This window comes from Mytilus edulis, chromosome 4, assembly GCF_963676685.1.
Source record: "Mytilus edulis chromosome 4, xbMytEdul2.2, whole genome shotgun sequence".
Taxonomy (NCBI): Eukaryota; Metazoa; Mollusca; class Bivalvia; order Mytilida; family Mytilidae; genus Mytilus; species Mytilus edulis.
The window spans coordinates 2,172,452-2,185,560 of NC_092347.1; the positions used below are offsets into that span (position 1 = coordinate 2,172,452).

At 33.8% G+C, this 13,109-nt stretch overlaps 1 protein-coding gene across 41 annotated transcripts in view; it reads left to right on the forward strand.

The window, feature by feature from the left end:
* Positions 1–4,591, forward strand: part of LOC139518735 (tubulin polyglutamylase ttll6-like) — a 44,731-nt gene extending 40,140 nt beyond the window's left edge. For 16 of the 41 annotated variants that reach the window (XM_071310243.1, XM_071310242.1, XM_071310237.1 and 13 more), the window contains one exon: positions 1,609–4,591. In XM_071310243.1, the coding sequence (XP_071166344.1) occupies positions 1,609–1,633 (25 nt within the window). In that variant the 3' untranslated portion in view covers positions 1,634–4,591. Of the gene's footprint in view, positions 1–160; positions 217–284; positions 339–828; positions 871–1,608 lie in introns of all 41 variants that reach the window. The other 25 variants (XM_071310238.1, XM_071310240.1, XM_071310252.1 and 22 more) reach the window with 5 other exon arrangements.
* Positions 4,592–13,109: the final 8,518 nt, after the last annotated feature.

Genomic DNA, 13,109 nt, shown 5'->3' on the forward strand with positions numbered 1-13,109 from the left:
ACAAAATGAACGTGGTATGGTGAATAAGATTATCTTAATTCTAAATAATACCTTATTTGTTATAAATTGTTAATAAGGTGAGAACTGAATGCATTTTATAAAATCAGTGAGCTTTGATCAGACTTTAGATGTTGTAAACCTTTCTCTATCCCATTTTCAGTTTTACGGATGGCCAGGGCTTGTCTGTCTGCCAACTATTTGATAAGGAAAAAAAGGGTTATTGTAATATTTATCTCTCTTTTGATGTGATTATTTATTATTAAATCCACCAATTTCACTGTTAGGTTGGCGTTACATTGCACACAACTCAAACTACCCACTTTGGCAGTATCATTTAGGTATGTGTTTGTTATGGCTTAGAGACCCCCCATACACCATTCCTTAGATGTCGCTCTCTTGATAGATGTTCATATATGTTTATATTTTGCTTTTATTTATGCTGTCACTGAGCAGACTCTTTTATATTATGTCCAGGAACTGCAAGAATATCAGGAATCGCCTAAAATCTAATTTTCAAAATTAATTTAAGAAAAAATGAAGTAAATTTTGTTAACCTTCAGAAGATGACATTATGATTTATGAAAAAAGAGGCCAAAAAAAAGGAAAATAATTTGATTAATAAATTGAGAAAAATGATTAGATTTTCACCTTGTTTTTCTATACTTCTAGAGTGTCTTTTATAAAAGGATATTCCGATAAGTAATTACTATGGTAACTTCCTGACCATTCATGCTTTTTGACAAGAGCAACATATAAACTGATAGATTATACATTAGTTGTACTTAGAATGTATTTAGTAAATTCTAATTAGTTTTTGGCATGCCACAGATAATATCACGTCAAAACCACCCTTGGAGTTACCGAGCGTAAGTAAGTACACAAAGATCCCGCCCGGTTAATTTCACCGCCTCCTTCCTCCTCTCATTACGTCATGGTGGAAGTGTGGGTTGTCGTTGCACTGTCTAACGATAACCGATACAATAATAATATATTAATCCTTTAACTGCTGTTGGTTTGTTTGTATGCTCTTTAATATGCTATTATTGTGCTAAACTAGATGTATAAAACACTGTATTCTATATGTTTGTAGAGTATTAGTTTACTTACAATTATTTACTTACATCCAGGAAAAATATTTTTTTTCTATTTTGAAATTCCTTCCTACTTATTTTATTAAGGAAAATTTCTTCCTTTCTATGATCTTATGAGTTCCATCTTGGAGCTGTTTGTATTTCTACATTTATAATTGATTATTGACAAATTTAATCCTCGTGATAATTTTCTACTCTATTAAAAGGAAAAATAAAGATTGTATGAAGTTTTATTTAGTTTCAGGATTTACAATATGAACTTTTATATATATATTTATTGAGTTAAATGCATATGTTCAAATATAAACTATAATGGTTGAAAATTTTGTAACGCTATTGCATAATTTGCCAGATACTTCAGGAATCTTTGCATGTTAGCGTTTTATTTAATTATAACAAAGAATAGAACATTTTCCATTAAAAGTATAACTAACATTTTCATTAGAAGTCTTGTTTCATGCCAGTCTGTAATGAAATATCATGATAACTTTGTAACTTATCTGTTCTTTGCTTTCAGACCTACCAAGAGTCGCACCCAATAATGGTCCGCCGGGTTTATCAGTGGTCTCGGCCCCTGCCCCCGTAGTACAGAGACCTGATCTTGGACATCCTGGATCGGCCACCCCTGGAAGTAATATAAGTCGGATAGGATCTCAACAATCTATATCAGAAGGTCAGAACTCTGCCTCTCTCAGGTCCACCAAGTCACAACGTATCAGAGGAGCTTCTAATAATCTCCGTATACGTCAAATAGAACTGAGGGAGAACCATGCCACCGTTCTTAGCTGACAAAACTCTTCAAGCCATTACACCTAGGTATATATGTGGCATGCCTGCATCAGACTCAGTTAGCTATCGAGGACAAACTCTCTGATATATTGTTGATATTCAAGTGTATTTCTGGGTGCAGAGAAAAGGTTAGACAATTTGCTGAACTGTGACATTGACCCTTACAAAAAAAATATCTAATTGATAGAGTACTATAATTTACAATTTTTACGGTAGAATGATTTTGAACAGAGAGAAAAGAAAATGTAAAAATATTACAAGAACATACAGAATTACTATTAGTATGATATTTATATTGAAGGGTAAGAACTAGAACTGTATTTGTATGTCCAATTCAGCACATTGTCTAAGCACGGTTATTTAAAGTAGGCACTTGTCCTAACAGTCTGGACAATAAGTCTGGATAACAAGTCTGGACAACAAGTGTGCAATCAGACCAATTATTCCGTCCATATTTTCTAAATTTTCTGTGATAGGGTAAATAATGTGATATTGATACACAAATTGTTATTTTTGTTATTTCTATTTATAACATGTATTTTCATAATGAATTTTGCTGCAGACATTTCATCTATAATTATTGGTCAGAATTTTGTCATTACTTCAGAAGTTAGAAATGTTGATCATTAGTTTTATTTTATTTTAGAATTGACATTTTTCATTTTGTCTTTGCAAGTGATCAGGTTTTGGGTACAATGATTCATTACAGTAAAGGCTTTCTTTCACAATTTTTTGTCTGCCAACAAATTCACCATTTTATAATATCTCCCCAAAGAAGTTATGGATGCTAAGCCTGCTGTTTCAGTAATGTTTATGTCTGTTTATGTCAATAATTAATTAAAGTTAGTGGTTAGGTACTGTGAATTGAAAGTCAATGATATTTTATGTACCAGTTGTATAAGCATTTGGACATCTCATTTCAAAGGGCATCAAATGTGCCCCCTCTCCTGAGTCCTGCAAAGATTAACTGGTTCAGTTTGTAAATACATCTGTTTAAGTGTTCTAATGTTAAGCCAAAGATATTGGATATATAGTTGTATTAGAATTAGCACATCTCATTTCAATGAAGATTATATGTGCCCCTTCAGTCATGGTTGATTGATTTTGAAACTTTTGCTAAGTTTACATGTTAAAATATGCAAATAGTTCAGATTAAAGAGAGCCACTTTGGTCAATGATACTTAAAGTCATTGTTTTTTTTCTCATTTGTATCATAATCCATTGGTATTTAAAAATTTGTACAGTGCCTTTAATATAAGACAGTGCTAAAGGATCCATTTCAGTCATAATTTGACTTTAGCAGGGACTGAATTATTATTTGTTTTATATGAAACATTGTTTAAATGTAGTTAAAAAATATTGAACAAAATTACACAGAAATCTTATTGCATTTCATATACAAATCTAAGAATGGATAAAATTGAGAAAGGAAATGGATGCATTCTCAGTTTTAAAACGTAACATGTTTTGTTGTCTGTTTTATTGTGTACATGTATAATTTATGGTATTTATTTTTGATGTTACACATTTTTATACATTCTTAATCTGTGATATGTTTTATTGCTGTGCCTTCATTTATGTTAAACACATTTTTCTGTGTAGTCGGTTTTATGTGCCAAATCTGTACTTTATCCTTATTTATTTCTTTTTATCAAATTTTAATATTGATATTGAAAACTCTTTTTTTTATTGTGATTTTAAGTTTTTGAGTAGCAGTTTGGCAATTTTAATTATTTGCATCATTATCATTAAATTTATATTAAAGTTGATGAGCATAATGATTTGGTCTTTGTAAGGTTTTGAAATTGAATGAAGAAATGAATATAATTTCTTTCACAATGCTTATCTAAATTTGTAAGAATTTCAAAAGCACATTTTGAATTCTTCGTAATATAATAACACATCTTTTGGTTTTTACTGTCATAGAAAAATTTAGTAGCTTCAAAGTCCTATTTATTCATTGTATTTCTTTAGTATAGTTCTCCCCATCTGTATCCTTATCAGTTTGTGTTGATAGTTCTTGCCTCTAGGTGTTTCACCATTTATTGGCAATATTTATTATTTAACAGGACAGTCACTGAGTCTGATTATAACAAGCACCTTACATACCAGTATTTATCTTTTAAAATTCATTATAATTTCATGAGAGTCGGGTGAATTTAGCTCTTCATGATATGTTTATAAAATTTGACTGAAATAAGCTGAAAAGTTATTAAGATGTAATTAATATTTATCCTCAATTGAAAGATGTTTGTATTTAAACCTACATTTTTCAGTATATTTCTACTTTTTACAAACTCACAAATAAGATACTAGTTTTACATTGAGCTACAGTAAACTCATGAAAACACGATGATGATGATAGGTATATTTCATTTTGGTAATTCAGGAAATTTTATCTTAAGTTTGAAACACCTCACATTTTTACCATGTTTGGATAAACAATTGGTATTGTAATTATCGGATTTATGGATTTCCTTATGGGATTAAAACTTGAAGATTACCAGCTACACTTATAACAGAATATGTTTTTATTTAGTTGGTGAAGATTGTCATATTATCAGTATTATGTTAGGTATGTGATTTTTGTTGTTGTTTGTTCAGTGAGAGAATGTGACAACATTGTGATGTAACTTAATTGTACATATCATAAAAAGGTTACAGAATTGTAGACAATATATATTTAATAATTAAAATAATTTATCTTCTAATTGTTTTGTTCATTTTCAAAGATCTGAAAGCTAGTTTTTATCTTTCTTAATTTGGCAACAGCGATGTCTATTTGTTTTTAGGTAAAGATTGCATGAAAACCTTATGGGACTGACTTGATATCTAAATATTCAAAGGCTGATCACTACATTTTTGATACACAAAATATAGTGCATTGATCATAACATTCTATACCCCATGACATTTTCAGTAATTTATGCTCTGATATTCAAGGCACAAAATGATTTTTCACTTGTCAAAAAAATAAAATAACTTTTCAAGGTGCAGGAATCTAATATCTATTCTAAAAATATAAATTATGTCATTGTTAACCTCATCTTAAAAATTGGAGTTATCTTCCTTTGTCTAGAATAGCTGTTAAATCAACAACAACCAATGCAATATTTAATTTTACTTCCCACTGATAAATTGAAGCAATCTTTACCGTTCAGTGCTTTCAAGCACTTTGATTAGCTTTAAAAATATCAGAGAGTAAAAGACCTGCTTCAGTATAGAACCACTAATTTAGGACTGGCCAGAAAAAACATCTTAGAAAGTAGAAAATATGTTGCACAAAATAGTTGTAACTGTGTTAAATATTTGGCTCATTTTGGTATCAAACGAAAAACCTAAGGACTTGGTATCACTGTAGAACCCTTGTTGGAAGTTTCTTAAAATAATTTAAAAAAATAAGGTGTGAAACAGAAATAAGAGGGCATATTTTACCTGTTGCTCAATCAGAAGTACCTGAACATGTGGAATTAAAGGTGTGCTCAATTTATCAGAACACGCATGATAAGTCACTTTATTTAAACTTGAGACAAAATAGGCATCAATGCTTGAAATTGCAGAATTCAACACTGTATATAGATAACTTATATTTTAAAACTTTGTCCTTGAACAATATCTTGGTTCAGCAATTGCTTTAAATACTGGTATATAGTTTTAGACAAGATTATTTTTTGCTCTTCAGAAAAAGGATAACCTTAATTTGTATCAGTTGCCAATGTTTTCATGTTAGTCTGACAATCTACATGTACACCAGACAAATGTCACCTGACCTTGACCTCACAATAGGCTCATTTCTTTAATCTGTAATTAATAAGGTAAAATTTCATAATTAGGTCCCTTTCTCAGTTACATTAAAGAGTACCCCATTTAAGGGGATGAAATGCTTGTAAGAAGGTGCAGATTCTTGTCTTGCTGGGTTAATCTGACCTTGATATCCTTTTCATGGTTCATTGGTCAACAGTAACTTTCGTGGTTGGGTTTGCTTCCCAGACACTTCAAGCTATAGGTTTGTGTATCACCTGTGATAAAAGTCACAGAATTTTAGTCGAAGATTACAATCCAGTGGGGATAGCATAAGATATTTGTATTTAGCTTATATTTAAGAAGGTAGGAGACCTAGAGGTTTCATACTGTTACGGTCAGAAATCACCTTTAAATTGTAGCCAACAAAAGACACAAATCGATAATAAAATTTAACAATATTTATTATACAAAAATTTACAAGTATTACACAAATATTACTGTCAACTTAACTGTCAAAATATGAGTCCAATCTTTTATCTTTATCTGTATCTGGAAATCTTCTCGGAATCCAATCTGAATATTACGTTCACTAATAAGGTCACAATCCAGTATGATGTTGTTTGAAGTATAAAAGTGTCAATCCAAATGCTGTGAATACTAACATTGACTAATGTCTATCGATGTCTAAGTCTGAAAGTTTAACTTTAGTGTCTGTATATAGATGTCACAGAAATCTCTAGAACACTATAGGAAAGGAATGAACTAGAAATCTACAACAGAAGATTCTGGAAAAATGTAGAAGTTTAAATAACACATCTTTTATTAGGATCATTCTGGAATCATTATGTAAGTTAAATGGAAAGTTCCAATAATTCCATCAGTATCCGTGATTGTTCCAGTGATTTCTAAACTGCACAGTTATAAGATTATTTTGTAAACAACTATCAGGCCACACAAAACAAATAAGGCCAACTTAAATAAATATAATAGTTACAATATCATAACAATACTTTGAATGCATAAATGCCTTACACAAGGTTTCTGTCTGTTCAATGTACATTGTCGTTGACCTCACATTCATGGTTCAGAAATTGTGAGTAATATAATGTCTATATTTGGTAGATAGTTTCCTTGAAAGGTCTAAGTGTCTATAAGAAATGTTCCACGTGACCACCTCATTTAATGGATTAGTGATCAAGATTGAAGCTTCATGACTATGTCAGTTTCTGATATCAACTATGTTTGGTGCAGGAATGATTGTATGGTGTACATGTCAGTCTGGCATGTTTCATCTAACTTTGACCTCAGTTTCACAGTCCATAAGTCAATATTAGGTTTTTCAGTATTGGTCTGTTATTCTAATACTTTATGCAATAGGGGAATAATATTTGGTATGGGGAAATATTTTACAGTACATGTCAGTCTGGCAGGTTTCATTTTACCTTGACCTCATTTCCATTGTTCATTGTTCAATGTTATTTTTTGTGTTATTGACGTGGTTTTTTTTTATATACTATACAAGCAATACTCAACTATATATGATAAAATTGAGAATGGAAATGGGGAATGTGTCAAAGAGACAACAACCCGCCCAAATAAAAAACAACAGCAGAGGGTCACCAACAGGTCTTCAATGTAGCGAGAAATTCCCGCACCCGGAGGCGTCCTTCAGCTGGCCCCTAAACAAATATATACTAGTCCAGTGATAATGAACGCCATACTAATTTCCAAATTGTACACAAGAAACTAAAATTAAAATAATACAAGACTAACAAAGGCCAGAGGCTCCTGACTTGGGACAGGCGCAAAAATGCGGCGGGGTTAAACATGTTTGTGAGATCTCAACCCTCCCCCTATACCTCTAACCAATGTAGTAAAGTAAACGCATAACAATACGCACATTAAAATTCAGTTCAAGAGAAATCCGAGTCAGATGTAAGAAGATGTAACCAAAGAAAATAAACAAAATGACAATAATACATAAATAACAACAGACTACTAGCAGTTAACTGACCTGCCAGCTCCAGACTTCAACTAAACTGACTGAAAGATTATGATTTCATCATATGAACATCAGGCACAATCCTTCCCGTTAGGGGTTTAGTATCATACCATCATAACATATATGAGAAGAACATAACCCGTGTCATGCCAACAACTGTTTTTAGAATAAATGTGTTTAGTTCCGATGCAAAGACCTTATCAGTGACTCAATATTAACGCCAAAATATGCAATCTTTAATGACTTGACAACAGTATCGTAATTATATCCCTTCTTAATAAGTCTATTCAAAGGTTTTGTAAGTTTCTGAGGTGAATACTGACACCTTTGTGCTTTATAAAGAATATTACCATAAAAAATTTGATGTGAAATACCTGAACGTATGTTGAGCTATATTTACGAATGATGTCTTTATACCGATGATAAAATTTAGTAAATGTTTTGACTACCGGTAGTTTGTGATATCGAAAACCCTGGTGTAATAATTTTTATGCATATAGTGATTGTAAGGTTTACATGACTGTCTTACTGGTTTCATCTTACTTTGACTTCGTTTTCATGGTGCATTGATTAATGTGGTCAGTGCAAACTTTTCTTTGCTAAGTCTTTTTCTTATACACTTCAAGCAATTGATGCATGGAACGATTTTATGGTGTACAAATCTGTCGGATAAATTCGCCCTCACTGCCATCTCACTTCATAGATCACTGACCAAGGTTTAGATTACATGGTAGGGTCCATTTCTCATATACTGTAGGTAGAAGGTCAACTTGATTCAGGTTACATGGTTGGGTCTATTTCTAATATACTGTAGACAGAAGGTCAACTAGGTTTAGGTTACATGGTTGCTTTAGGCAAAAGGTCAAGTAGGTTCAGGTTACATGATTGGGTCCATTTCTCATATGCTTTAGGCAAACGGTTAACTAGGTTCAGGTTACATAATTGGTTCCATTTCTCATATACTGTAAGCAGAAGGTCAACTAGGTTCGGGTTACATGGTTAGGTCCATTTCTTATATACTGTAGGCAGAAGGTCAACTAGGTTCAGGTTACATGGGTGGGTCCATTTCTCATTACATGGTTGCTTTAGGCAAAAGGTCAAGTAGGTTCAGGTTACATGGTTGGGTCCATTTCTCATATGCTTTAGGCAAACGGTTAACTAGGTTCAGGTTACATAATTGGTTCCATTTCTCATATACTGTAAGCAGAAGGTCAACTAGGTTCGGGTTACATGGTTAGGTCCATTTCTTATATACTGTAGGCAGAAGGTCAACTAGGTTCAGGTTACATGGGTGGGTCCATTTCTCATTACATGGTTGCTTTAGGCAAAAGGTCAAGTAGGTTCAGGTTACATGGTTGGGTCCATTTCTCATATGCTTTAGGCAAACGGTTAACTAGGTTCAGGTTACATAATTGGTTCCATTTCTCATATACTGTAAGCAGAAGGTCAACTAGGTTCGGGTTACATGGTTAGGTCCATTTCTTATATACTGTAGGCAGAAGGTCAACTAGGTTCAGGTTACATGGGTGGGTCCATTTCTCATATACTGTAGTCAAAAGGTCAACTAGGTTCTGGTTACATGGTTGGGTCCATTTTCATATACTGTATGTTAAAGGTCAATTAACTAGGTTCAGGTTACATGGTTAGTTCCATTTTTCATACACTGTAGGCAGAAGGTCAACTAGGTTTAGGTTACATGGTTGGTTCCATTTCTCATATACTGTAAGCAGAAGGTCAACTAGGTTCGGGATACATGGTTGGGTCCATTTCTCATACACTGTAGGTAGAAGGTCAACTTGGTTCAGGTTACATGGTTGGGTCTATTTCTAATATACTGTAGACAGAAGGTCAACTAGGTTTAGGTTACATGGTTGGTTCCATTTCTCATATACTGTAAGCAGAAGGTCAACTAGGTTCGGGTTACATGGTTAGGTCCATTTCTTATATACTGTAGGCAGAAGGTCAACTAGGTTCAGGTTACATGGTTGGGTCCATTTCTCATATACTGTAGGTAGAAGGTCAACTAGGTTCTGGTTACATGGTTGGGTCCATTTTCATATACTGTAGGTAGAAGGTCAACTAGGTTCTGGTTACATGGTTGGGTCCATTTTCATATACTGTAGGTTGAAGGTCAATTAACTAGGTTCAGGTTACATGGTTAGTTCCATTTTTCATACACTGTAGGCAGAAGGTCAACTTGGTTCATGTTACATGGTTGGGTCTATTTCTAATATACTGTAGACAGAAGGTCAACTAGGTTTAGGTTACATGGTTGGTTCCATTTCTCATATACTGTAAGCAGAAGGTCAACTAGGTTCGGGTTACATGGTTGGTTCCATTTCTCATATACTGTAAGCAGAAGGTCAACTAGGTTCGGGTTACATGGTTAGGTCCATTTCTTATATACTGTAGGCAGAAGGTCAACTAGGTTCAGGTTACATGGTTGGGTCCATTTCTCATATACTGTAGGTAGAAGGTCAACTAGGTTCTGGTTACATGGTTGGTTCCATTTCTCATATACTGTAAGCAGAAGGTCAACTAGGTTCGGGTTACATGGTTAGGTCCATTTCTTATATACTGTAGGCAGAAGGTCAACTAGGTTCAGGTTACATGGTTGGGTCCATTTCTCATATACTGTAGGTAGAAGGTCAACTAGGTTCAGGTTACATGGTTAGTTCCATTTTTCATACACTGTAGGCAGAAGGTCAACTGGGTTTAGGTTACATGGTTGGTTCCATTTCTCATATACTGTTAGCAGAAGGTCAACTAGGTTCAGGTTACATGGTTGGGTCCATTTCTCATATACTGTAGGCAGAAGTTCATCAAATGGTAGTTTCCTAAGGAACATCGTGTAATTCCATGGTTGTCGTTTTTTAATGTGTTATATATTTGTTTTTCGTTATTTTTGGACATACATCAGGCCGATAGTTTTATCGTTTGAATTGTTATACATTTGTCATTTCTGGGCCTTTTATTGCTGATTATGCGGTATCGGCTTTGCTCATTGTTGTACACTTACCTATAGTTGTAAAATTTCTGTATCATTTGGTCTCTTGTTGTCCCGTTGGCAATCATACTACATCTCCTTTTTCATATACGATTTGTGATTGCAAGAAATTTCCTGGGTTTTATTGTTTTTATACTACCGAAAGGTTATGGAGAACTCTTTGACGAATGACAAACCATTACCCATAACTTTATACTACCAATGAAGGTATGATGGAACCATCTACAAAGTATGTTTAGGTCATGAAGGAGCACATAAAGAAAGCATATGAACTTGCATCTCGAGTCGTTCCGCAAAAACAGCACACCGTTGACAAAAGAGGGACATGTCAAGAGAGCTTGTGGAAGTATTCTGTTATATGGGGACCGTGTACGAGTCATATTAAGTTACCTTCCAAGGGAAGCATTATACATATATGAAAATGAAAAGAGAATTGTATAACAGCCTAAAAAAGACATAGCTAATTACATGGTTGAGAATTCTGTATCGAGATATATCCTATCTGACGGACATGTAAACTTTTCAAGAATACATATACCAAATATACTTATTCTATTGCTCATTATAAGTGAATATTAAACAAGACAAAAATCTATAAAATTGAGAATGGAAATGGGGAATGTGTCAAAGAGACAACAACCCGACCAAATAAAAAACAACAGCAGAGGGTCACCAACAGGTCTTCAATGTAGCGAGAAATTCCCGCTTTTAAGCAGTCACTGAACAAAGGAAATGAGATCAAGGCCCGTGACAATCTAGGTGACAATATACATATAACAGACGGTAAATTCGCAACATGAATATATCTTCACATAAAAAACGTAATGTTGACCAGAGAACCATGATCAAGGTTAATATTAGATATACCTTGCATTTACACGATACATTAACTGCTTACTTATACATGAGTATGTGCACACGCTGAAATGTATCACTTAATACGCTTGCAACTGCTTTTTATGTTAATTGATAGTCCTAAATATAAAGTTATACATATATTTAACACAATCGATGTCAAATTAAATACAGTAGATATATATATATACTAGTATACCTTGCAATCATTACATAGCCTAATATAGTCAACTTATTGCTTATACATGCAAACAGACCAAACCATGGAAACGTTTTATTGACCAATGTTGAGAAGGCCCAGAAATGACAAATGTATAACAATTCAAACGAGAAAACTAACGGCCTGGTGTATGTCCAAAATAAAGAAAAACATATATATATAACACATCAACAAACGACAACCACGGAATTACACGATGGTTCTTAGGGAGCTACCATATGATGTATGCGGGGGCTAGGATGGAATTTACAAACACGACAGGACAGGAGTTTTGAGTAGTTAAAAGGCAGCTAGGATGAGACACTGCAGAAAAAAGAAGACAGGAAGACAATTTGTGTAGAGTAAAGTCAGGATAAACTAAAAAAAAGAAGAAAAAGAAGGCAGGACATAAATTACAATTAAAAAAAAGCAGGACAACATTTTTCATCCTAGTCCCCCCCCCCCCCATATATACAAATGGTAGCTCCTTTACAGGAATTGGTTGAAGCATATCTGTAAAAGAGATCAATACTCATATTGCCTAAATATGACTTCTCCAATTAGTTAAAAATAAAAAGGAGAAAATAAATACAAAATGGATATATTACTTATGTCGTAACTACAAGACCGTTCCCTTTCCAAGAATATGACCTACCGAATTAAACTATTTGCCGAGTTTGTAATAACATGAGCAACCCGACGATCGCCGGTGCCAAATGTGGAGCATGATCTGCTTACCGTCTACACTGAGCATCACCCCCAGTTTTGATGGGTTTCGTGTTGCTTAGTCTTGAGTTTACTGTCTTTCGTACTATTGGTTGTCTGTCTTTTCTTTTTAGCCATGGTGTTGTCAGTTTACTGTCTTTCGTACTATTGGTTGTCTGTCTTTTCTTTTTTAGCCATGGTGTTGTCAGTTTACTGTCTTTCGTACTATTGGTTGTCTGTCTTTTCTTTTTTAGCCATGGTGTTGTCAGTTTACTGTCTTTCGTACTATTGGTTGTCTGTCTTTTCTTTTTAGCCATGGTGTTGTCAGTTTACTGTCTTTCGTACTATTGGTTGTCTGTCTTTTCTTTTTTAGCCATGGTGTTGTCAGTTTACTGTCTTTCGTACTATTGGTTGTCTGTCTTTTCTTTTTAGCCATGGTGTTGTCAGTTTACTGTCTTTCGTACTATTGATTGTCTGTCTTTTCTTTTTTAGCCATGGTGTTGTCAGTTTACTGTCTTTCGTACTATTGGTTGTCTGTCTTTTCTTTTTTAGCCATGGTGTTGTCAGTTTATTTTCTTTTTTAGCCATGGTGTTGTCAGTTTATTTTCTTTGAATTTGAATATCCGTCTGGTCTCTTTGTACCCTGTGTCCAAACTCAGTCTAGAATCGTCAGTAAGCAACCAACAATCAATCAATCGATCAAACTCTAGAATCCAG